The sequence below is a fragment of the Vitis riparia genome, chromosome 18, assembly GCF_004353265.1.
Source record: "Vitis riparia cultivar Riparia Gloire de Montpellier isolate 1030 chromosome 18, EGFV_Vit.rip_1.0, whole genome shotgun sequence".
In the NCBI taxonomy this organism is placed as follows: domain Eukaryota; kingdom Viridiplantae; phylum Streptophyta; class Magnoliopsida; order Vitales; family Vitaceae; genus Vitis; species Vitis riparia.
In genome coordinates this window covers 29,128,655-29,152,669 of record NC_048448.1, presented here as the reverse complement: position 1 = coordinate 29,152,669, position 24,015 = coordinate 29,128,655, and the positions used below count along the sequence as shown (strand labels likewise).

The following is a 24,015-nucleotide window of genomic DNA, read 5'->3' as shown; positions in this document are numbered from 1 at the left end:
TTATTTCTACTAAACGGTAAGGTTTTCAAAGTCAATACTAATTAATGTGTGTTAGGATTGATTTGAACCAAAATCTTTAATTTAATCAAATCCATATCAAATTGAATACAATATACTTAATTCTTAATTTAATCGAATCCATTCAAATCAATAGAATCGCAAGCTAGATTTCACTTCATTTAAATCAATTCCTAAATGATAGGAGTATGATCGGAATTTTCTATTCAATTAATGTTATTCTGATTGATAATGATGCTATCTAAATCCAAATTTAATTAAATTCATTAAGATCAACAAAGGTACAGTCTCAATTGTAATTTGAATAAATCAGTTTAGGGAACCGGGGCATGACTAAAGTTTCAATTTAATCAAATCAAACCATAATAATAAGGACAATTTCTGAATTTCCCATTGAATTAAATTAGTCCAAAATCAGTAGTGATAACCTAGATTTTTAAATTGAATTTGATCAATACCAAACAATAGGGTAATTAAATCCTAATTTCTAATGTGACTAGATTGATTTGACATAATAGGAGCAAAATTTGAATCTCTAATTTAAACCATCCATCAACAAAAATAAGCCTAAGCCTTTAATTAATTCCAACTAATTCAAACTAATATAGATTACATAGATTTTGGATTTCCCAATTCAGTATAATCAATGTCAAGCAATGGAAACAAATCTGAATTTGTAGTGCAATTAAATTAATCTAAAGCTAATAGTGACAGATTTTAGATTTTTATTTGAGTTTAATTAACACCAAATCAATAGGAACAAATTCAAATTTCTAATCAATTTAATTCAAATCACATTAACAAAGGTGAAAAACCAAGGTCTCTAATTCTATCGAATTAACATAAATTAACAGAATCAAACCTAATTTCAGGATTAAACTAAATTAATTTACATTAACAGAATCTAGACTTCTATTCATATTAAACCAATATAATCCAACAAAACAATCTTAATTTTCTTAGTGGATTAAATTAACTCATGTCAATAGCATTCAGATTTCTAATCATTTTCAAATTAGCAGAATATAAATTTCCAAATCATATTGAAGACATCTAGATCAATACAGAACAATGAAGACAGCTTTTATTTTCAATTTGAATCACCTAAGCATGAATATATAAAAGAGAAACAGAACCTAAAATCCAAAAATGAATATATCTGAACACATTAATAAGAAATTCAACAAGAAACTACAATCTGGGTCTTTGGAAAACAACAATCATCTCATCTCAACTAAGAAAATCAAAAGAAAACTCCAAATTCTAAAACAACTTATTCAACATAAATCAACAGGGATTCTAAAAAAACACAATTTAGGGTTTCTGAGTCATCAAAATCAATATACAACAGAACGATTTCTTTAATAGGTGATTAATTCTTCAAAAATATTTAGATAAGTGTAAATTAAAATGTACAAATATGGATTTAACCAAAAAAAAGTTGCAATAATCTGATATATGTAGATGTATGAACTCGAACGAAATTCATCAATCAATTTCTTCCATAAAAAGAGGATGAAACAAACAATTTAAAACCTAAATGAGATTCAAGCGGCGAAGTCTGGTCTCTCTGAACTCGAACATGAGAATCCTCGACTGTGACTTCTTCACGAACTAAAATTTCTCTCTCGTGCTCTCAAAACTCTCTCTCTCCCCTCTCAAACTCTCTATCTGCTGAGATGAAAAATGGCAGCAAAAGATCCCTAACAAAGGCGGTTCCCTTGCTTTTATACCCCTCTGGAAACCTCTAGAAAACCCTCTCACGTGACCTCACCTCCTCTTGAGTCCAGTGCACCTAGCATGACTCTCAAACCGCTCCATATATTTCCGGCCAAACAGGGCCTTAGCCCAAACATATTTGCCCAACTTTCTTACCGTCTCAAAATTTAAAATACATGATGCTCAAAGAGCTCGAAAATAATAATAATAATACAAAAATATATATTAAAATAAAATGAAATGAAATAGTTACAGTGAATACAGCATGCATGGCCATGCATGGCCTGCGAGATCAACTAGGTATACTACATCAACACGTCGGGGAAGAATACTAGCACCTGAATGCTTCACCTTTCCAACTACATTGAGAGTTGCAGAACCCGAAATGGAGCTTTCAAGGCCGAGAATGCAAGTTTTGAACCAAACTTCCCGCAAACGCAGCTCAATCTCGTCTGAAGAAAACTGCTGATGAGGTTGGAGCTTTCACCAATGGCGTCATCGATCACTTCGCGAGAAAGGTCAAAGAGGATGGTGCGCTGGCTATAGTCTGCATTGTAGAGAGAGGCGCTCGGGACTGAAACAGCAGCTCCGAACCCGAAAACAGCTCCGTCATGGTACGTGGGGAGGAGAACTTTTGCTTGGCTTGGCTGCTCTTCTCCTTCTTCTGTATTTCGCTTCTGGCATGGCCTAAACGTCCACCAGTTGTAGCTGAATCCTAGAAATGGTTAATGGAGGTGCAAAGCTCGGGTAAGATGTTGGGTACAAGCCAACTAGAGTCAAGTTTGTCTAGCTTCGCTGAAGTCAGACAAACTTCTTCCCTACTCCATGCTTCTTGAATAGTCCGTCCAGCTGCACTGGAACCAAACAGACTTCTCCCCTGCACAAAGGGATGTCCTGACGGGTTGTCTAGGCACGCCCCTCCGAAGCTTAAGTCAGACAAGAGTAGCTCTAACTATTTTGTAAGAGAGAATTGACATATGTATGCGCGTGTACCTTATTCGTGCTTTTTGGAGGGGTTTATATAGAGTTGATGGCACGGCATTGTAGTGCTGACTATGCACTCTAACCTTTCTAGTAATGATGATTGTCCTTAGGGTGACTGGGCAATCATCACAAATTAGGGCGGCTGGCAAGTGCCATATGCTCACGTGCCAAAATCTCGAACAGTGCAGTTGGTCGTCCATTTAGCCTGCCAATATCTAGGATCGTGTAATGTAACAATTAATTGACATTGACTTGTAAGTGTAAATGGAGTCTCGTCCACCGCTCATATGTCAGGCGTGATTGATCACACGCTTGTTAGAAGTCTTAAAGACTTGACTGGACATATCTTCCTATCTGAGAATACAGGTTGTTGATTCCGTCTGACCTTGTGGAAGAATGGAACCCTCTCACTTCTAATGTCAGACGGAACTTCTTTTAGCCTAGACGGAATAATCCCAGACGGGTTACATACTTGTCCTAGACTGCCTAGGGATCTTGAACTTGAAAGGGACACGTGGAGGGGAACCCCCACGTAAGAGAGAGTGGCAACGATGGAAAGAGAAACGGGTTGATGGGAATAAGAACTTTTGTTGCTGCCATGTGAAGTTGGGAGAGAGAGGTTGAGAGAGAAAATAAAGGAAGATGAAGATGGATAATATGGATTCATATGGTCAGGTGGGCATGGGAAATGGAAGAAAGAGTGGACGAATTGGTGGGTGGCTCCATGCAGTGTAGCTTCGATGGCTAGGGTTATGGTTTGATATGAGGGGTTGCCAAGGACGGCTGAGGCATGCTGAATTGGTGTAGGGATGGGCAGTTGATGGAGGCTGTATTGATGTGGTCTTGGGCAGCCAAAGCTGGACTATAGCAGAGAGATGGGACGACATTGATGGGGCTGTAGCAGGTGTGTTAGAGGGGGGGGTGTGGGTGGGTGGTTGTTGGGTGTGGGGGGAAATTAGAGGTGAGTGGTGCATGGATTAGTTAAGGTATAGATGTATTTTTTATAACACAAAAGATGGGCTTTTATAGATTAAAATTACCTAAATGTTAAGTATAGAATAATTTATGAAAATATACAAGTATTGTGCTTGTTACAAATAATTTATTTTAATATTTTAAAGTGTGAATTTTCCTAGCCATTATGGACTCAAATTTCTATTTTTATTTTAAGGTTCATGATATACTAAAAATGAATATTATTTTAGTTTTGTTTATTATTATTAAAAAAAAAAAAAAAAAACAACAACAACAACAACAACAACTTATTTTTAGTTTATATTTTAAAACATGACCTTGATAGTCATAATAAATTCGAATTTTAATATTACTTTTTTTTTTTTGGTCAGTAATTATTAAAAGAAAAAAATTATTGTGGTATGTTTATTATTTAAAGAAATAATTTATTTTATAACACAAAAAGAAATAATTATTTTTTATAACACAAAAGATGGGCTTTTATAGATTAAAATTACCTAAATGTTAAGTATAGAATAATTTATGAAAATATACAAGTATTGTGCTTGTTACAAATAATTTATTTTAATATTTTAAAGTGTGAATTTTCCTAGCCATTATGGACTCAAATTTCTATTTTTATTTTAAGGTTCATGATATACTAAAAATGAATATTATTTTAGTTTTGTTTATTATTATTAAAAAAAAAAAAAAAACAACAACAACAACAACAACTTATTTTTAGTTTATATTTTAAAACAAGACCTTGATAGTCATAATAAATTCAAATTTTAATATTACTTTATTTTTTTTGGTCAGTAATTATTAAAAGAAAAAAATTATTGTGGTATGTTTATTATTTAAAGAAATAATTTATTTTACTTTATATTTTAAAACATAGATTTAATAGTTATAATTAAACTCATATTATTTCATTATGAATTCTTTGTCAAATTTCATATTTTTTTTAATGAAAATGAGACCAATTTTTTATTAATTAAAATTCTAAATATAACTTATCATGAAATTAAGGTTTTAAAATTCTAAACAAACCTAAATATACTATAAATCAATCAAAAACGAAATCCTAAACTAAGAATCAAAGGTCACTAAAATCAAAGTTGGGATCCACCTAATCCTTCCAAAATGTCTCTCATAGAAAATTCAAAAAAAATTAGTGATCAAAATATTCATAGTGGACCACCAATGAGAGCTCAAAAACAGCTCAGAAAATGACCATAAGTTCACAATAAGATATCAAATGATGTAGGAAGGCAATTCTGAATGGAATGTGCCAAGAGGACAAAATAGAGGGTCTCTGGGGTATATGGGTTTTTTATTCATCTGTATATAAAAGCATTTTATTAAATACATAAGGTTATATAAGAGTTCATGAGTGGTCTTTCTAAATTAGGCTAAACAATTAATCAGAGCCCAATAAAGCTTCTTAATTAGGACTTAGTGGGTTAGATTAATGATCTAAGCCGAACATGGTTCAAGTTACTTAAACCTACAAAGAAGCTTATATAAATTCTTTTAAAGGTTAGGGCTTCATACCTTTGGCTATTCAGTTTCTAGAGAGAAAAACATCTAGCCTCCATCCTATTTAGAGAGGATTCCACTTTCTCCCATGCCAAGATCTAAGAAAGAGAGTCATCGGGTGGAAGATTTATTGGTCTTCGAGATCTGTGTCATCTCTTCATTGATTGGAATTGATCTTGGAACATTCAAATCATGGATATTGCTTCTAAATTTCTAGATATAAGTTTTAATATGTATTATGCTTTCTTTATATGGGTCTAAAGATATGTATGATAGTTTTTGCATACATCTAAATGATGATTTATGTAATCATTCCTACACAAACTAGTCATTGTATATATGGTTGTTGGGTAGGGCAATTCAACACTTAATATGAAATAAATAATATAGTGAGTGATTTAATTTTTTACCGTCCATTTTATAGTTGTTGGAAAAGGTATTTTTTATGTTTGAATAGGCCTTCACAATGAGTTGGCACGATAGGCCTCTACAACGAACCATCGTGACGGGATTGCACAACAAAAAAACATGACAGGCTAAGACAATGGTACAACAAGTTATTCCCCTAAGTCTAGCACAACATAAAGGATCAAGTGTTGCGAACAAACCTATTACAACAATTAGATTGGATTAGTACATATGGCAATGGGACTTTAGAACGAAGCGGCTCCATCTCAAACCTATTCTGTTTATGAAAACCTATTCACATCTCCATCCCAATTCAAGTATAAGAAATTCTCATAATCGGTTCATCTTGTTTAAGCCAAATAAATTTTTTTAACAAAAAAGCCAAATATTTCTCTCTTCGTTAGAATAGAATTACCACCTAACTAAGACAAAATGTAACTGAACACCTAATAGCATCAATAAGGAAAACTTACAAACTATCCAAAAATATTAGTATTCACATAGAAACAACGAAATAAGCCCTTATCTTTAAGACATTAAACACATCAAAAGATAAAGCTCATCATCAGAACAGCCCACAATACACTCTCACCCAAAATTGACCACCGAAGATCCCCTCCACGCCAAAGCCATAAGCCCTTACACTGCCTCGCCCACAATCCCACACTTTTTTCCTCGCCAAGGAGTGCAGGGAAGATATCTGCAAATAGGAACATAGCTCCCTTTATGTGACCATCAATTGGTCTTGAAAATTAAGGGGAAAGCTGGCCGGCTACAGGTGGTGGAGAAGGTCCAGTGCTAATTTGTCGATTCTGGCTATGGCAGTGAGGGAGGCAGCACCCCTGATTAGTAAAAAGGGTGGCTTTCAGACAGGCATTAACTGGTACCAGCAGTGGAGATAATGACCTAAATCCTCAGGTCAGTGATGATTGCTCGATTTTAGATGAATCAATCTTTATAAATTGGTGGAGAGAACAAATTAAGGTGATCTCCACAGATAACACAGACTTTCTTAGAAAGAAGTTTATATGGATATTTTGGAACATTCAAATCAAACAATCCAAAAGGTTTGGAAGCTGGAAGAAATATCATGAATAATGGAGTTGTCAAGGGAGTATGAACCATAAATTCCATTTTCACTGGGCTTCTTGCCCAAACACTACTTGTTTCTTGTATATAAGGCGAATAGCACACTCTTTCACCACACAGTTAAAGACTTCAAATGAAGCCTTAAGACGATTCCTTTCTTTAGGATGACATCTATCAGCTCGAGCTTGTGGTCGGTATGCCAACCACACGTGATCTGTACTGGTGTTGCCGCATTCTTGATCTACACTGTCAAGCTCGGTATGCCAAGCTCGAGCTCGAGCTTGTGGTCGGTATGACTTTGGAAATTCAGCTACACTGTCCTCGCCACAATAGTGGAAAAATGTGAAATTATTCAAGTCACATAATATTTCAGGATTTAGCTGAGGCCTTTCAGCCTGTGGTGCAAAAACAAGGCACACGGAAAATCCCAAAAGTCATCGTTGTACCAATCAGAATTTTGCAGCTCCATAGTCACTGAAGATCCTGTCACCTTATGGGTGACCCAACAGTCTGGAATTGTATTCCCAGGAAGAACGATAGAAAATGCAGATTCCGGATTAATCTGCCATCAAAATTAAAGTTTATCATGCAAGAGAGAGCAAAGTTCTGCCTTGAAAATAACAAAGTTTAACTTGGGAGAGAGAAACCTTGATCCTCTGTAAAATGGATGCTCCTAATCTGGTGTTCCACGAGAAAGTTCCCATAGAAATGCAGTTGTATGCATCCACTTCTTGGATACTTGAACGAAGCTTTAGAATTTCTTGAAAACTCTTGCAATGCCCCAAGTGAAGAATTCTTAGCTTCCGAGGTAAAATGAATCCTGGTATGATAATAAAGTCATTTCCAGTTAGATTTAACTTTTGCAATGACAGTAAGCATCAAAAGATGACTGGGGACTGCCCTATCACATAGATGGCATTTGCTTAGACCTAATAGTGTGCGAAAACCAAACAAAATAACAGTATCTTATACTCACTTCTATAAGTTCGACTTGCCTTCAGGTTTACTGAACTTTGCCGTTCCTCCCAGTCACCTAGCAATTTCTCAAGTCTCGAACAACCCGCGAGAATAAGAGATTCAAGAAATTCGAATTCACAAATTCTCTTTGGAAGACTCTTAAGCCTTTTGCAGTCTTTCAAATTCATCAAAGAAAGCTTTTTCAGATTTCCAATAGATGGGTCAACCTTAACCAAACTTCTACAACCTTCAAGAACCAGTCTCTCCAAATTTGGCATCCTTGAGAAGTTTGAGATGGTTTCCAATTGTTGAGAGTGACTAAGATCGAGGGCAATTAAACTTGGAAAATGAATCTGTGAAAGAAAACATTTTAATTGAGGAAATTAGCTTCTGTTTACATCAACGCTCATCTTAAAAGCAAGCATTTATATATATATAATCATACCTCATCCCCTTTAATTTGTTTTAGGCTGCTATATGGCATGTTGAGTTCAAGAAGCTCCTCTGCCTCAAAGTTTGAAGGAAAAGAATCTAATTGGTATCCATGCCCATGGAGATACCTTAACTTATCATATGAAGGAAACGTAAAGTCTGTAGAAAAATGCACTTTATAAGTCTCTTTGTCATTAACACATCCAGAACCCAAGAAGACCTTTAGCACTCTGAGTGCATCCATTTCGGAAAAGGCTTCACCAGAAAATTTTTTGTCTTTTGATTTGGATAACTCTAAGGATATGCCTTCAATTGCATGTATCCCCTACAAGAAAGAGCCACAAATAAGTAAAGCAAATTTCATGTGTATATGTGTCAGTATTTTTTTCTTAAGCTATAGACATTTAAGAGTGTATATGGAAGGTACCTCGTTTCTCTTCAGTACGCGTAGGATTTGCTTATGATCCCACAAGCGGCAAGGTTTGCCTGGTATCAGTGCCTGTTTGCTAGCAATTTCCCAGGCCATTTTTTGTATTGAATTATCCATCCATAACTTTCCTTCCGAAATTGTTAAGAGGCACCTATTGCTTAGAACTTGCAGTCCATGTTCAGCAGAGAAATCATGTTTCTCTAGTATTTTTGTAACAAAATCTTTATACTCCCCTTGAAAGAAGCATGCAACATCAAGGAATATATCCTTTTCTTCATCACTTAGTTCTTTATAACTCACTCTAAAAACGTCAGGTTTTATAGCCAACTTTCCTAACTGAGCTTCCCTCTGCCTCAATCCCTTGCCACGTAGAAAAGAACCCGCAACTTTAAGAGCTAAAGGACGATGACCACAATAAGACATTACTTCATTTAAAAGGCGAAAAAAACAATGTGAAGATTGTTCTTCGGTAAGGGCATGGTGACACAAGAGTGCTAGAGCTTCACGATCATCTAATTTCTCAGGCTGATAATACTCATCCACTTTATGTCGTTCTAACAAACATTTATCTCTAGACGTTATAATGATTCTACTTCCTTCACCAAACCAATCATGATTTCCGGCTAATAATTTCAATTGTTCCTCATTATTTACATCATCAAGAACAATAAGAACTCTTTTAGTACGAAATTTGTGCTCAATCAAATTGTTTCTTCTATGAAACATTATTTTTCGACTTTCTCCCAATAAGATATCACAAAAAAGTCGTTCTTGTAAGCAATATAGGCCATCCTTTTTGGATTCCTCTCCGATATTTGCGAGAAAACTAGAACCCTCAAATTGATAAGAAATTTCATTGTACAAAGCTCGGGCAACAGCTGTCTTCCCTGTTCCACCGAGTCCATGGATCCCAATCATGAGAACATCTCTTGATTCACTAATCAACTTTTTTAAGTCTTTCAAACGGGATTCTTTATTAACTAGGCCATCATCAACACAGCCTTTACCTATTATCTCACATATTATATCTCTAGTAATGTTCTTAACAACATCTGCCTCGGGCCTGCATATATAAAAGTATAACAAATTAAATTGAGACAAGTGAGAAGGAGCTATAAAAGATAAATAAATAATCATGAAGTAGAGATTCGTCTGTGATAGATAGGTCTAGTTCATAAAAATAGAATTACGGCCGGATAAAATATTGAATCACATGTTAGAGGGATGTCAGCAACTAAATGAGAATATTTAAATATATTGAATTTCATTATAACGTGGATAAATGAAAATGAAGTACTGAATGAAATGAAAATATACATAAGATCTCTTTGCTTTTGATACATGCTTAGCAACATAGAACTGCAAGCTGAAAGTGTTGGATGTTAATGTTTAATTATAATGAAGTTACCTAATCATTTGTATAGATAACTTCTAATTCAATGTAACAAGCTACTATATTATTTTCCAAGAATTTCAACCTTGCATTTCTATCATCAAATCCAACAAAACTATAAAGAGAGTATGTCCATTAACACTTCCCGTAGGTTTAATTCTTTTTCAATGCTATTTTCTCTTGTTATAGTTTCATCAACTAATTTCCAATGTACCAGGAGATGTTTTTCTCAAATCACCAGGTAAATCTCAAAGTCCTTTAGTCATGTCCCATTTTCTGGTGGACCGACATATGACTGAGTGTTACTATCATCATTATAGAGTGGTCATTGACTCTTAGACCTTTTTTATTGTCGTGAAATAAATGGTTTACATCATTCCTTTAGTATTAATGTTCATATGTCAATTGTTGCATATGATAATTTTCAATTTTTTCCAAATCAATAATCCTTTGAACTTCTAATTCAATTTGATTTTGTCATAAAATTTAAAATGAAATCATTTGGATGCATCCCATGAAATTCTATCCTATCTTTCAAATTTGATTTTCCAACAGAAAATTGTCTCATCAAACATTACCAAGCATAGGTTCAAGCTATCTTATGATGGAAAATTCAAACTTAATAAATCCCAAGTTATCATTAAGGATCCAAGGGATTGCGCTAAACCATTTTGTGCATGAATATAGGCAACAAAATTCCTAGTGTTAATCTCAGTGGACATGCAATTTGTTAGGAAATTAATCTTCCCAAACACTAGATTAATAGTCATAAAAATAATGTGGAAATAATAACTAAATGAAGTAGACAAAAACAACACACAAATTTACATGATTTACCCAAAACAGACTATGTCCACAGAGCTGCTGCATATCTTCACTATAAGGAGAAAAATAATTACAAGTGTTTATGAGCACTCACTCCTCACAAACCCAAAACTCGATTACAACCAAAAGAATAATAATTCTCTAACTCTGAAGAGAACCTCACTTTTTCACTCAAAAAGTTGCACCACTCTTTTTTCTCTCAACTCTAGGATAATTAGAATGAGGAGATGAAGTCTCTATTTATAAGCTTCTACCACCACTAGATTTCCATGTAAATCACACACTATTGCCAAATATATCAATGGCAATACACAATTTTGATTTGGTCGTGCTCATAATTTCCTTATCCAATATTCTTTATATATATCATACATGTACATATAAATGGTTGTGAGATTCTTCATACAAGATGGCTCAACTTACTTAAGAGCATAAGAAGAGCTATAGAAACCCCCTTGGAGGTTTAAAGTTTCAATATTGTGGACCATTGCCTTCTAGAGAGCCTCAATCCCCCTCTCCCTCAAGAAGGTTCTATAGTCATCCTACACAAATGTTCAGAGCTAAAGAATGACGGTAGTAATGAGTAACTTCTTCATTCTAATTTTGATCTGGGAACATCTAGATTAAAGGTAAGTTTTTTAGCCTTAGATATACAATTTTGTTATCTTTATCATTTCCATTGAATAAATTCAGTGTTCTTAGGTTATTAAAAAGCATCTGCCTATGATTCAAGGGCTCTTCAACACGAACAGTCTAGAAAAAGGAATAATATTGCTTATACCAAGCATAAGTCTTTTGGGTCAAGGAACTTCTAATTCAACAAATATGTGATTCTTAGATCTAAATGTTGTGTGGTACAAAGTAGAAGAAAATTAAGGAATTTTCTAATATATGTTTCCTATTAGAATAATAGAGGTAATGCCATTATGACTAAGGTCTAATCCATCACTATTGATTAAGTTAATTTTTATTTTTTCATTTTGTATTTTTTTCCTTTTACTTTCACGGAGGGTTGGTAAAGATTGACTTATTTCTTGACTGTATTCTTAGGAAGCTTGTAGAGGGGACTTTGTTATAATTCTGATTTTGAAAATTTAAAGAATGATTGCTATAACTACTGCCTCATAACCATGTCCTTGTCCACATCCAGAACTAATATGAGATGTGATGCACTCTCCTGGAATTGTTTAAAGCCAGTAGTGGAGCTCATCAGAGGCGTGCAACCTCTTCAAACTCTTGATAGAAGAATTGAATGTGTTGGATATTTTCAAAGATTTCAAGTTTATTACAACTGGGTTTGGACGATACTGTAAACAATTTTTTGAGATAAAAAATTCTGAGGCAAATTTTGAGCTATAAGAGCCTGTAACGCAAAATTTTTAAAACCCTGCATTCTCTAGCACTGATTCAACTCCACTAACTACAATCAGGGTAGATACCCATTAAGAGCATCACTACAAGTATGTGCACTTTTTATGCCTTTTTATCTTCAATATTAAATATTAAAACGCCCAATATGTTCCCCTTAAATCTATGTCCAGGGCACAACCATTTATACAATATTGCTCATAATTAAAATGAAGAGATCAAATGGATAGAGAAATGGGCTTCCACGAAATCATGCGGAAAAAAACTTATACTCAAATGGCCCAAGTTTTTTTAGAGTAATAATAGATAAAATCAAGTCAGCTAGTGAGAAAATATGCAGAGGGAGATGAAGAGAAGGTATAGTTACTGTTTATCTATATGATATCCACTTATACGGCCTGCTTCCTTCAAGGCAGTCCTCCATACTTGTATTCGCTCACCGTCTTGGTTCGCATCGTTTTCATAATCTGCGAATGATTTTCCATAATTTCCAGACTGATTTCGCACTTCGCTTGGATCTACATGGTAGAAAACTGGAAAAACTTTTCGTCCCTTTGCTCTGCACTTACTGATCTCCGCGAGTTCTTTTAAACACCACCTGGAGTTAGCATAGTCTTCTGAGAAAATAATGATGAAAATTCTTGATTCATGGATAGCTTTCAGAAGTTCTCCTGCAATCTCTTCTCCACGTCGAAGTTCTTCACTGTCTCTAAAGGTACGGATTTTTTGTGCATCTAAAGCCGCGTAGAGATGGTCTGTAAATCCTGTGCGGGTATCTTCTCCTCTAAAACTCAAGAAAACATCATAACGCCATTCAGTAGAAGAAGAATTGAGAGGAGAAGAAGGTATGTGATCCATGCGGAATGACAGTTTTAGGCTGATTGTGCAAAACTTAGAGATTAAGCACAACTTGTCAACTGAAGAACTAGTAAACAAGACTTGTGGAGAGGAATACCTTGCACCATGATACACACGCTTATTGTGATCATATGTCCTTTTCCCCTTATATTTTGATATTTTTTTCATTATATTATCATTTATTTTAAAAATAGTTGAATCCATGGGTTTGGTAAATTGGCAACTCAACTATGACTCGTGTTTTCTACCAGAAAAACTAAAAAGGTAATAATGAAAATACACAAAAATAAATAAATAAATAAAATAAAGATACACCTGCTGTAAAATCTATCACATAAAATTTTCTTTGACTATATTTTATATTTTTTTACAATTTTTTAAACATGCATTACAAAAATAAAAATAAAAAAACCTGTAAAGAGTGAAAAAAAAATGGCGGGTCTCATTTGTTTAAACCACTTAATCTTTCAATGTTTTTATTATCAAATAGTTAAATTACACTTTATACTTAAAACTTAAATAATATCAAATATTTTACATTTTGATTAATTCAACACGCTCTTAATATTAAATGCTAAAATTTTTCACTACTTAATTTTTAATTTTATCAAATATCCTTACATCAATATTAACATAAAGGGCATTATTTGTTTTGAGATTAAATATGAATCAAAAAGAAAAATAACATATTTAAAAAATCATCATGTGTTAATTATTATTTCAAACATTCAACCTTCATAGATATATATATAAATATATATATATATATATATATATATATATATATATATATATATATATATATATATATATGAATATAATAAAGGATGAAAGGAATTACGTGTCATGTTATTTAAAGCTGAAGACAGCGACAACTGAGAAAATGGCAAATGCCAGAAAGGATGAAATGGACTCTCTATCAGTGATTTAAAGCTGAAGTTTACTGAAGTTTACTGAAGTGATTTAAAGATGAAATGGATGCTCTGTCAATGATATTTTTTCAATTGAAAATATCTGCGCATGTGTCAAGGCAAACTATCACAAGACTCCACAAGCCAGCTATTGTTGGAGAATGATGAAAGAGATTGCCTTATTTTGACAGTTGTGTAGAATCTTCAATTTTTCCCTTTAAAATGATAAAATGAGGTCAATATTTTTAAAATTCAATTCTCCAATATATAAAATGTCTCATAAAAATTGATTAATATCTTTAAAATGATAGATCAAATCTTTTATGATATTCAATATTATCGTAATTTAGATGATCCATTTAACAAGGATATTATTATATTCTAATAAATAATTATTTATACTTGTATTTCTTTTAGAATTAACAAAATTTTGGTCATATGATGAAAGCACTGTGTTTTTATTTTTCAAAAAGTTAAGATTGTTTTAAGGACATCATAAAAAGTCATTCTTGGTTTGTTTTTTTTATTGAATAAAAAAATTGAAAGTATTTTACTTTTTTTATTCAGTTAAAGGTAATATATTGATATTAACCAATATAACTAAATCAGTTCTTTTAATAATAAGTTCACTTTACTTATATCAGTTTGTATTAATAAATTACTTTTAATTTAATTAAAAATATCAAATATTTTAATTTTTTTTATTAAGAAAAAACAAACATCACTTCTATTTCTTATTTTTCTCGATGATATTTTATGAGGTTGGAAGATATCGTGGAAATCAACTCCTCTTTCCCTCCACCCAACAAAATTTGAAGGTGGGTCTACAATCACTTATCCATGACCAACCAATTTTGCTCTTCTTACCGATTTTCCATTCATAGGACAAGGCATATTCATTATTTATAGTACCTATGATTTTAAAACTACTTCTATATATATATAGAAATGTTTTTCTTTTTTATTTATTCTTTTTACTATATGAGGCATATGTGAGTAAAAAAAAAATAGTTTTTCATGCAATTTGGCATGTGTATCATATGCTTATTTTATGAACTTTAACATTTGGTTACAAAGATGCCACGTGGAATGCCAAAAGAAAATATATATCTTTACCAACAAATGATATTTGGCTTTTATAGTTTGAGAAAGGAAAGGCATGGGACTCAGGACGGAACGAACTTGCCTTTTTTTTTTTTTTTTGTGCAAGTATTTTTGGGTGCATGTGGGTGAGTGAGATTGTCATGATAAAAATGAAGGAGAGGAGACAGAGTCGGTGATAGTTTGTCTTTTGTGTTGTTGATAAATAAAAGATTCTCGACTTGAGAGATCTTCATCCATCTCCAAAACCTTGTCTATCACCCATCCTTGTCCATGCTCCTTTTTATCCATGTTGATGACGAACCTTCTCTGACTTTGTGTGGCTTTCATTTATTCTAAGAGGGTCCCCTCATTTACTCACAATCACATCCAATTTGCTTCATTTTTTTTCAAAGAAATTAACCATTTGTTGGTATGAAAGGGTCAAGAAGGTGAAGGACAATCTTGAAAAGAATATATCCAAGGATTTGGAGGACTTTGTGCCCTTAATTGCAAAGAAAACTGGGTTGAGAGCATTATTAACCTCTATGCTGCCATTTGATAAGGTAGGTTCCCTGTCAACTGCACCCACACTTACAAGTTGCACTAAAATTCATGGAAACTCACTGACCCACTTTGAATTGATGGACACTTCTCCTTCCTTACCTCTAAATTCTTGTTACAACCTTAAACCAAGTTACAAAGCTCCAAGCAAAGATTGAGAAAAAACCAGGAAAGAAAGAGATTTTTTTTTTTTTTTTATATTTAAAAAAATTTTAATTAGATAAAATAAAAATATGTGAGAGACTCTGAATTTTTGTAAAAATGAATAAAAAATCATGAAAATGTAAGGCCCGTGTTGGAGAATTTCATCCAAACAATTTGAAAAAATTGCATTTGATTTCCAAGCCTGCAGATATTTTGAAAAATGGCTTGTGGAGTCTTGTGATAGTCTTGTCCATTTATCGATATGAATTGAAAAAATTGGCAAAAAAGCATCGCTACATGCGCAGATATTTTGGAGATTTATCAGCCAAACCTGATATTTTAAGGATTTTTCTGATTTTTTTTTTTTAATTTCTCTCCATTGATAATTGGTGGTCAAAATTGTTTCAGTTACCTCCAATATCCGAAATATAATCGATATTTAGACGATAAAATCTAATTTTTTCATCCCGAAATCCAGCTAAACAATATTTCTTCCGCCTAAACAATATTTCTTAACCTGATATCGATATATCACCGTATATAGCGGCGAAATTTCATCCGTGGATGTGGGTGGGTCCTTCCTTTTTAATTGTTTTAAAAGCAACCTACCTCTCCACTCATTACTCTTTGACATTTGTCCGACAAGTCACATGCTAATGCATTGGCACCCCAAAAAATGGGTGGGTCCTTCCTTTTTAATCGTTTTAAAAGCCACCTACCTCTCCACTCGTTACTCTTTGACATTTGTCTGACAAGTCACATGCTAATGCATTGGCACCCCAAAAAATGGGTGGGTCCTTCCTTTTTAATCGTTTTAAAAGCCACCTACCTCTCCACTCGTTACTCTTTGACAGTTGTCTGTCAAATCACATGCTTGTACATGGGACCCCAAAAATGAAAAAGAATCAATGCTTGCATGTATTGGGAGAATCGATGTTTGCTTTTACGGTCCAACCAAAACCAAAACCAAATAAATTAATATCATATAAGGACCCAAAGGTGCTGTAGGGCATATCAAGAATAGACTCACCACAAGTTACTCCTCAACTCTCTTTAAGCTTTCATCCAAAAACTCTCCAACAATGGCTTCCTCTACCCAAACACCCTCTTCTTCTTCTTCTACCCCAATCCGTAAATATAACTTCGATGTGTTCTTGAGTTTTAGAGGTGAAGACAGCGGCTACAATTTTACGGATCAGTTATACGAAAATTTGCTTCGGTCGACGACTAAAACTTTCAGAGACGATGAACTTGAGAAAGGAGAGGAGATCAAATCAGGAATTTTGAAAACTATTGAAGAATAAAAAATTTCCATAGTTGTGTTCTCAAAAAACTATGCGCATTCCAAGTGGTGTTTGGATGAGTTCGCGAAGATCATGGAGTGCAGGAAAGAAATGGGACAAATAGTCTTGCTGGTCTTCTACCACGTGGACCGTCCTGATGTGCATGTGCAAAGAGGGAGCTTCGGAGAGGCATTTTGCATTCATAAAAGAGATGTAGATGAGAAGAAGGTGCAAAGGTGGAGGGATGCCTTGACTAAAGCAGCCTATATATCTAGTTTCCATGTGCCGGAGGATGTGTAACTTCAACTTCCTTAATTTGTGCTTTTGATTTAATTAAGTTATAAGGATTTAGTTGTCTTAAATCATGAATTAACAAGTTAATAATTTGGATCAGTGTTAAATCAACAACTTATAGTAGCTTCTAATTTTGTTTTGGAAGGAGTTTGATGACCATGTTAAATACTGTTTGAATGTTTGAATATGATTAGGTATTAAGGGATTAAGTTGTTTATTTTTATATATGTTTGAATGTTAAATACTGTTTATATATATATATATATATATATATATATATATATATATATATATATATATATATATATATTTTAAACATCTGTAAATTAATTATTATTAATTTTTCTTATTTTAATTTGAAACATAGTAATGGAATATATTTCTAAATATTATAATTTATTACCTTAATAGAAATATTAAATAGGGCTGCACCAGGACACAGGGATCCCGTGTTCGATACGTAATATAGCTTTTTACTTATAAAAATGACGAACATTAAAAGAATAAAAGAGCGCATTTACAGAACTGACAACTATAAAAAAAAAATTAAAATATTGAGAAATATTGACATTGATGGTGAAGGCCGGAAGGGTGACATTTTTAAAATATCTGGATGTGCGGGTATATCCTTCATACAAATCCATATTTTTAAACATTTTATTAATATTTCATCAATTTTTTTCTTTCATGTTTTAATATTTCATTGATATTTATGAATATTTTACCCATTTTTTCATTTTTTTCATTTTTTAAATATTAAATAAATTAATTTTAATTATTTTATTTTTCTAGTTTGATTTAATTTATTACTAAAAATATAAAACGTAATTTTTTAATAGGTCCTTATTTTATATAATTTATATATTTATTAAATATAAAAATATAAATATTAAAATAATTATACATATATCATTATTTATTTAATATCATTAAATATGTTTAAATTAAAATAAATCATAATTTTAATATTTAATATATTTTAAAATTAGACCTATTATCTTTATGGAGTTCTACGGATAACAAGAATACTACATTTGGGAAGTAACTTGCCATTTTGTAGACAAGTTTTCTCTATGGAGTTCATTGCCCTTGACACAGCACGACATCACCATATTAACTTCACAATAATAATCTTTTGTAACTAATTTTACCCCATTATATCTTTGCTGCATTTTATAATTAACATTGTTTTACTTTATTATTAACAGGAATGAGTCAACTATTATTGAGAAAATCATTGATTTCGTCAATCGCGAATTGAAACTTCCAGGTCATAACTTAATTGGAATTGATGGACGTTTGGAAGAATTGAAGTCATTGATAGGCATTGGATCTTATGATGTTCGCATGCTTGGAGTATGGGGATTAGGTGGAATTGGTAAAACCGCAATTGCACGAGTTTTTTATAACTCAATCTCATACCAATTCGATGGTGCTAGCTTTCTTCCAAGTGTTTGCAAGCAATCCATGCCTAGAGTACAAAAGGAGCTTCTATCTGACATTACAGGACTGTCCTATGAAGGACTGAATGTTGATGAAGGGCTCAATAAGATAAAGGAGGAATTGCAAAAAAAAAAAATTCTTATCGTTGTTGATGATGTGGATTGTTTGAGTCAATTAAAGGACTTAGTTCCAAATCGAGATTGGCTTGGTGGGGGAAGTAGAATTATTATAACGACTAGAGATAAACATTTACTACTTGAGCATGGAGTGGATGCTATATATGAGGTTCAAGGATTAGATTTAGAAGAATCTATACATCTCTTTAGTCTTTATGCCTTCCAAGCAAGATTTCCTGAACCAGCATACAGAGAACTTTCCCAAAATATAGTAAATTATAGTGAGGGCCTTCCATTGGCTCTTAAAGTTTTAGGTGGTTTTCTTTTTGGTAAGTCAATATATGAATGGGAAAGTATATTGTATAAACTAAAACACCAATCCGTGAAAGAAATTCAAGATGTGCTTCAAATCAGTTATGATAGACTAGATTATAAAACAAAAGATATATTTCTTGATATTGCATGTTTTTTTAAAGGGGAAGAAAGAGAATTTGTCTCAAGAATATTAGATGGGGCTGAGAAAGCAATAACAGATCTCTATAATAAGTCTCTCCTAACTTTTTCAAATAATAAGATAATGATGCACCCTTTATTGCAACAAATGGGTCAAGGAGTTGTTCATCAAGCATGTCCTCAAGAGCCAGGAAAACAGAGCAGATTGTGGAGATCAGAGGATGTCCGTCGCATATTGAGGCAAAATGAAGTAAGATCCAAGTGCTTGAAGTTATGAATGCCTATAGTTTTATTTTGGTTTTACGTTTTTTGCATTTCACTTATTTATGAATCTTGATTTTCAGGGGATTGATGCGATTGAAGGGATAGTTCTAAAAATGTCTGCAGCAGAACGAATAGCGTTTACCACTAAAGCTTTCAAAATGATGAACAAACTTAGATTACTCAAAGTTTGTCGGGATCATAAATGTGGTTCTATGGTGCATGTTTCTACGGACTTTGAATTTCCGTCTTATGAGTTAAGATATCTTCATTGGGATGGATATCCTTTGGAATCTTTGCCATCAAATTTTCATGGAGAGAAGCTTATTGAACTCAATCTGCAGAATAGTGAACTAAGAGGACTTTGGGAAGGGAGGAAGGTATGATTATTATTTAGTTTTCTTTTTTTAATTTATAAATTTAAAGGTCAGGGAAGTTTATTTACCAAAACCAAGTACTCTTTGTTCCAGCCTCTTGAGAAGTTAAAGGTTATCAATCTCAGTCACTCTCAGCAGCTCATTCAAATCCCAGACTTCTCAGATACACCGAATCTGCAGAGTCTAATTCTTGAAGGTGGTACAATTTGCTTAAGGTTCATCCATTTATAATTATTATAGTTCCTAACTAGCTGTTTTATTTTTTAAATTTTATAGGGTGCACAAACCTTGAGAACATTCCAAGCAGCATCTGGGACTTGGATTCTCTTGTAAATCTTGATCTCTCTCGCTGTTCAAAACTCCAGGAACTTGCAGAGATCCCGTGGAATCAATACTCATTGGAATATTTGAACTTGGCATTCTGCACGAATCTTGAAAGCCTTCCAGAGAGCCTTTCTAACTTGAAATGTCTTAAGACTCTCAATGTAATCGGGTGTTCAAAACTGCCCGACAACCTGGGAAGCCTGGAATGTCTAGAGAAGCTTTATGCATCAAGTTCAGAATTGATTAGCCCTCAATCGGATTCCTCTTTGGCTGGTTTGTGCTCCTTAAAAGTATTGGATGTGCATGGCACCAACCTAATGCAACGAGCAATCAGTGGTGACATTGGCAGCTTATACTCATTGGAAGAATTAAACCTAAGTTACTGCAATTTAACAGAAGAAGAAATTCCCGATGATATTTGCTGCCTATACTCATTGAGAGTATTAGATCTAAGTGGAAACCGTTTTCTTAGAGTAACTGATGCCATAAGTCAACTTTCTGAGCTAAGAGAGCTTGGGTTGAGGCACTGCAAGAGTCTTCTAGAAATTCCAAAGCTTCCATCAAGTCTCAGAGTCCTAGATGCCCATGATTGCACAGGCATGAAAAAGTCAGTGTGGCAATGGCAGAGGCTGTTAAATTCCTTCAAACCAGTGTTGCAATGGCAGAGGCAGTTAAATTGCTTCAAATCTGCTTTTTTACAAGAAATTCAGGTATAGTTTTCATAGCACAGCATTTTTAGAATTTTGGGTCCAAATAGCCTGTTTTAACACAAAAATATAACTTTTAGGCCATTTTTAAAACTTATATTCAATGCAGTCTCTTTCTAGGTGAGTGTCACATCATCCTTCGAGGCTTCATTTTTTAACTTAAGCTTTAGTTGGTAATCGAGGTTTCAACTTATAATTTAAGAAAAAAAATAAAAAATATAATGATATTGCTCCTATGTGTAATAAAAGGGTTACTTTGAACCTAAATTTGACAAAGTGGTTAAACTTAATTTTTTTCCCATGATGGGCTATTGGGGCCCAAAACTCGAAATTTTATGCAGTCATGCTCAATGTTTAACATGGTACCTTCCGTGCAGGAGATGAAATACAGAAGGCTTTTGTCTCTTCCAGCAAATGGTGTCAGCCAGGGATTTAGTACTGTTATCTCTGGTATAGAAATTCCAGATTGGATATCACACAAGGGTATTGGCAGTGAAGTAACAGTAGAGCTTCCTCTTAAGTGGTACGACAAGGACTTCTTGGGATTGGCTTTATGCTGTGTTTATATTCCACAACAGGGTGAACCTCTGGATAAATCAATGGATGAACCAAAGAGTAGTACGTCTGAGAATGCCATGGTGAATATCACGCAACCTTATCATTTAGGATGTGAATTGACTTTCCTTGATGATGAAATTGGGTTTTTGGATCATCTCTCCTGTGGATCATCCTGCCAATGCGACCATAATGATGGTGTATTAGATTCAGCGTGGGTAACGTATTATTCTAATGTTGCTATTAAGCACAAATATCGCTCCTATAAATCAAGCCATTTAAAGGCTTCATTTCGTGGCCATGTTAATGGTAAACCAGTGAAGGTGAAAAAGTGTGGGATTGGTCTTGTACATGTTGATCTTGAGAACAGCAGTAATGATCAGAAAAGCCCCTAAAAGTTTGAGATGATCCACGGATTCCATGCTTAGATCCAAGGCCAAATTGGTAGGAATCACAATGGCATCTCCAGCGCTCCTCCTCCTTGATAGTCTTTCTCTGTCTTTCTGGTTTTGGACCTTTCAAGCCATGATAACATTATTGGTAAGTTATTTTTCCTTTGTGGTATAAGTTTCCACCGCAAACAGATTAAAGGAGCTTAAATTCAGATTATATTTTTGCTGAATAAATTTTTTAGGATGTAAAAAAATGCTCACCCCAAAAACCAAAAAAAATAAATATTGGCCTAAAAGATCCAGACCAGTTATGTTAATTTGTAAACCACTTTAGGACTTGTTCCAGAGTATTTGCCCATTATTATTTTTGAGGCATTGAAGTCTTGTTTTGAACAAGTTTACATTGTCTAGCATGCGGGTCTTGGAATTGATCAACCAAGCTAGGACATCCCACGCGTTTCAGGCACAACACTCAACTGATCAATTGAGGCTTAAGTTGGTTTCCCATGTCAGGTACGTAGAATTTCATTTCTGCTCCAGAGTACTTGATCCTCATGATTTATTTCTTATATTCCTTCATTTATCTTACATTTTAACTTTATATGTTAATTTAAGTTTCACAAACATGAATAATAATTTCTTCATAGGTGATTATGGACTATATAATATATATAGACATGGAATTGAAACCTTGTATCTTATGGTGTAGCTGAATGGTTGGAAGCGGTTCCAAAAGACAAGCAGTGGGATGAGTTGATGTCTGAATGTGAGTCCTTGAAAGAGAAACAGTTGCTAAAGAGACATGGGATGGTCTACTTGTACTGATCATCTAATTGCAGACTGGTAGGCATTAATCTCGATCCTTGACAAAAACACACTGCAATTTGGGAATAATTCATTCTGTGTGGATGAAAAAGTATGACTTGCAAATGCTAGAAACTAGAATTTATGTTTTCAGCTATGAAATGTATGTATGATTGAGGTTTGAATGAGCAGTCAGTGAGAACTTGACTTTTACAATGCATAGCACCATGCAATCATATCCAAAAGATAAGCTTTATCCTATTTAGTAATTTTATGCTTCATCTGGATTTTAGAAATTTGAGAGAAAAAAGAAAAGGGGAAAAAGCAAATACAAAGGAAATTGCAAAGATGGCCCACCCATGGTAGTAGTTTGCCGGAAATAAGATAAAATGAAGTCACTTGATTCCATGTCGGAAATGGAGGAGCAAAAGTATCCCCCTTAAACTTGGCATTCATCAGCGAGTAATTTATAGGCTTGGGCCTAACCATGGGCCTATATGTGTTGGACTATTAGATGGTTTTATTATTACAAAGCTGGTAGCCTGGTATTAACAAAACACAATTTGAACTTATAAAACTGATATTAATGAAATTAGAATGAATTCAACATTAAAGAAAATAGGATTTTAATCCATAAATTAATCTTAGTGAAATTGATGTTGAAAAATATTAGAAGTCTATCTATATATCGATTTTATTGCATAAATTTATTTTAGTGAAATTGATGTGAAAGAAAACTATAATTTTGTTGTATAAATTGATTTTTACGTTATTTTATTTTTCATATTAATAATCATCAATTAAGTAATAAAATGTGAAAATTATTTCAACTTACCTAGTAAAGACCAATGAATTTTTTCTTTGTTTGATGGAGTGCCTAACACCCTCCAATTGAGCAGATTAACATTTGATTCATTCTAGTTCACTTGACCTTTTTGAAGAGTCACTTAAGTAATATTTGTTTTTTAATTGAATATAAAAAGTTAAAATATTTTACTTATTCTGATTTTTTCTATTCAACTAAAAACAATCCTGATTTTTTCTATTCAACTAAAAACAATCCGTTAATATTAACCAACATAACCTTAGTTTGTTTAGTACTTAATGACTTAAAAAAAAATTCTTTGTCATTTTATTAATTATTATGTTATTGAAAACACCTTTTATTAACTTCAATCTCAAATCTATTGATTAACTGCATTAATAAATTCTAAACAAAAATCAAATCTTGTGTTTATGTTAAGATATATTTTCTATTTTTTAATTTTAAAAATAGAAAGTTGTAGATAAAATATAGAAATTCTTTTATATATATATATATATATATATA

General features: G+C 33.2%; 2 protein-coding genes across 3 annotated transcripts; one reads left to right on the top strand and one right to left on the bottom strand.

Annotated features, from left to right (window-relative positions):
- Positions 1–2,096: 2,096 nt before the first annotated feature.
- On the bottom strand, positions 2,097–13,057 carry LOC117905654 (disease resistance protein RPV1-like). The gene is made up of 10 exons (XM_034818539.1): positions 12,487–13,057; positions 8,531–9,596; positions 8,117–8,428; positions 7,691–8,024; positions 7,362–7,534; positions 7,134–7,276; positions 6,789–7,029; positions 6,218–6,325; positions 2,509–2,614; positions 2,097–2,452 (listed from the first exon to the last, which is right to left on the bottom strand). Exons 1-10 carry the CDS (start codon positions 12,975–12,977, stop codon positions 2,097–2,099), a joined length of 3,330 nt encoding a protein of 1,109 aa, XP_034674430.1. The 5' UTR covers positions 12,978–13,057.
- A 3,677-nt stretch (positions 13,058–16,734) lies between these two features.
- Positions 16,735–22,876, top strand: LOC117907879 (disease resistance protein RPV1-like). 2 transcript variants are annotated; one of them, XR_004650075.1, is made up of 8 exons: positions 16,735–17,255; positions 18,462–19,515; positions 19,610–19,906; positions 19,997–20,099; positions 20,180–20,937; positions 21,312–22,029; positions 22,293–22,394; positions 22,591–22,876. XR_004650075.1 is itself a non-coding variant. In XM_034821552.1 (8 exons), exons 1-8 carry the CDS (start codon positions 17,053–17,055, stop codon positions 22,592–22,594), a joined length of 3,033 nt encoding a protein of 1,010 aa, XP_034677443.1. In that variant the 5' UTR covers positions 16,735–17,052; the 3' UTR covers positions 22,595–22,876. The 2 variants fall into 2 exon arrangements, 1 of the variants encoding a protein (XP_034677443.1); XM_034821552.1 differs by having other exon boundaries at positions 21,312–21,853; positions 22,323–22,394.
- The last annotated feature ends 1,139 nt before the right edge of the window (positions 22,877–24,015 follow it).

Excerpts from the sequence above, each read along its gene's own strand:
- LOC117905654 (XM_034818539.1), bottom strand. The coding sequence starts at position 12,977 with ATGGATCACATACCTTCTTCTCCTCTCAATTCTTCTTCTACTGAATGG. Across the intron at positions 7,030-7,133 it reads GATGACTTTTGGGATTTTCC|TGTAGCTGAATTTCCAAAGT; the intron begins GTGTGCCTTGTT and ends TGGCGAGGACAG. Across the intron at positions 6,326-6,788 it reads GCCTTATATACAAGAAACAA|ATATCTTCCCTGCACTCCTT; the intron begins GTAGTGTTTGGG and ends TCCTATTTGCAG.
- LOC117907879 (XM_034821552.1), top strand. The coding sequence starts at position 17,053 with ATGGAGTGCAGGAAAGAAATGGGACAAATAGTCTTGCTGGTCTTCTAC. Across the intron at positions 19,907-19,996 it reads GACTTTGGGAAGGGAGGAAG|CCTCTTGAGAAGTTAAAGGT; the intron begins GTATGATTATTA and ends TCTTTGTTCCAG. Across the intron at positions 20,100-20,179 it reads GCAGAGTCTAATTCTTGAAG|GGTGCACAAACCTTGAGAAC; the intron begins GTGGTACAATTT and ends TAAATTTTATAG.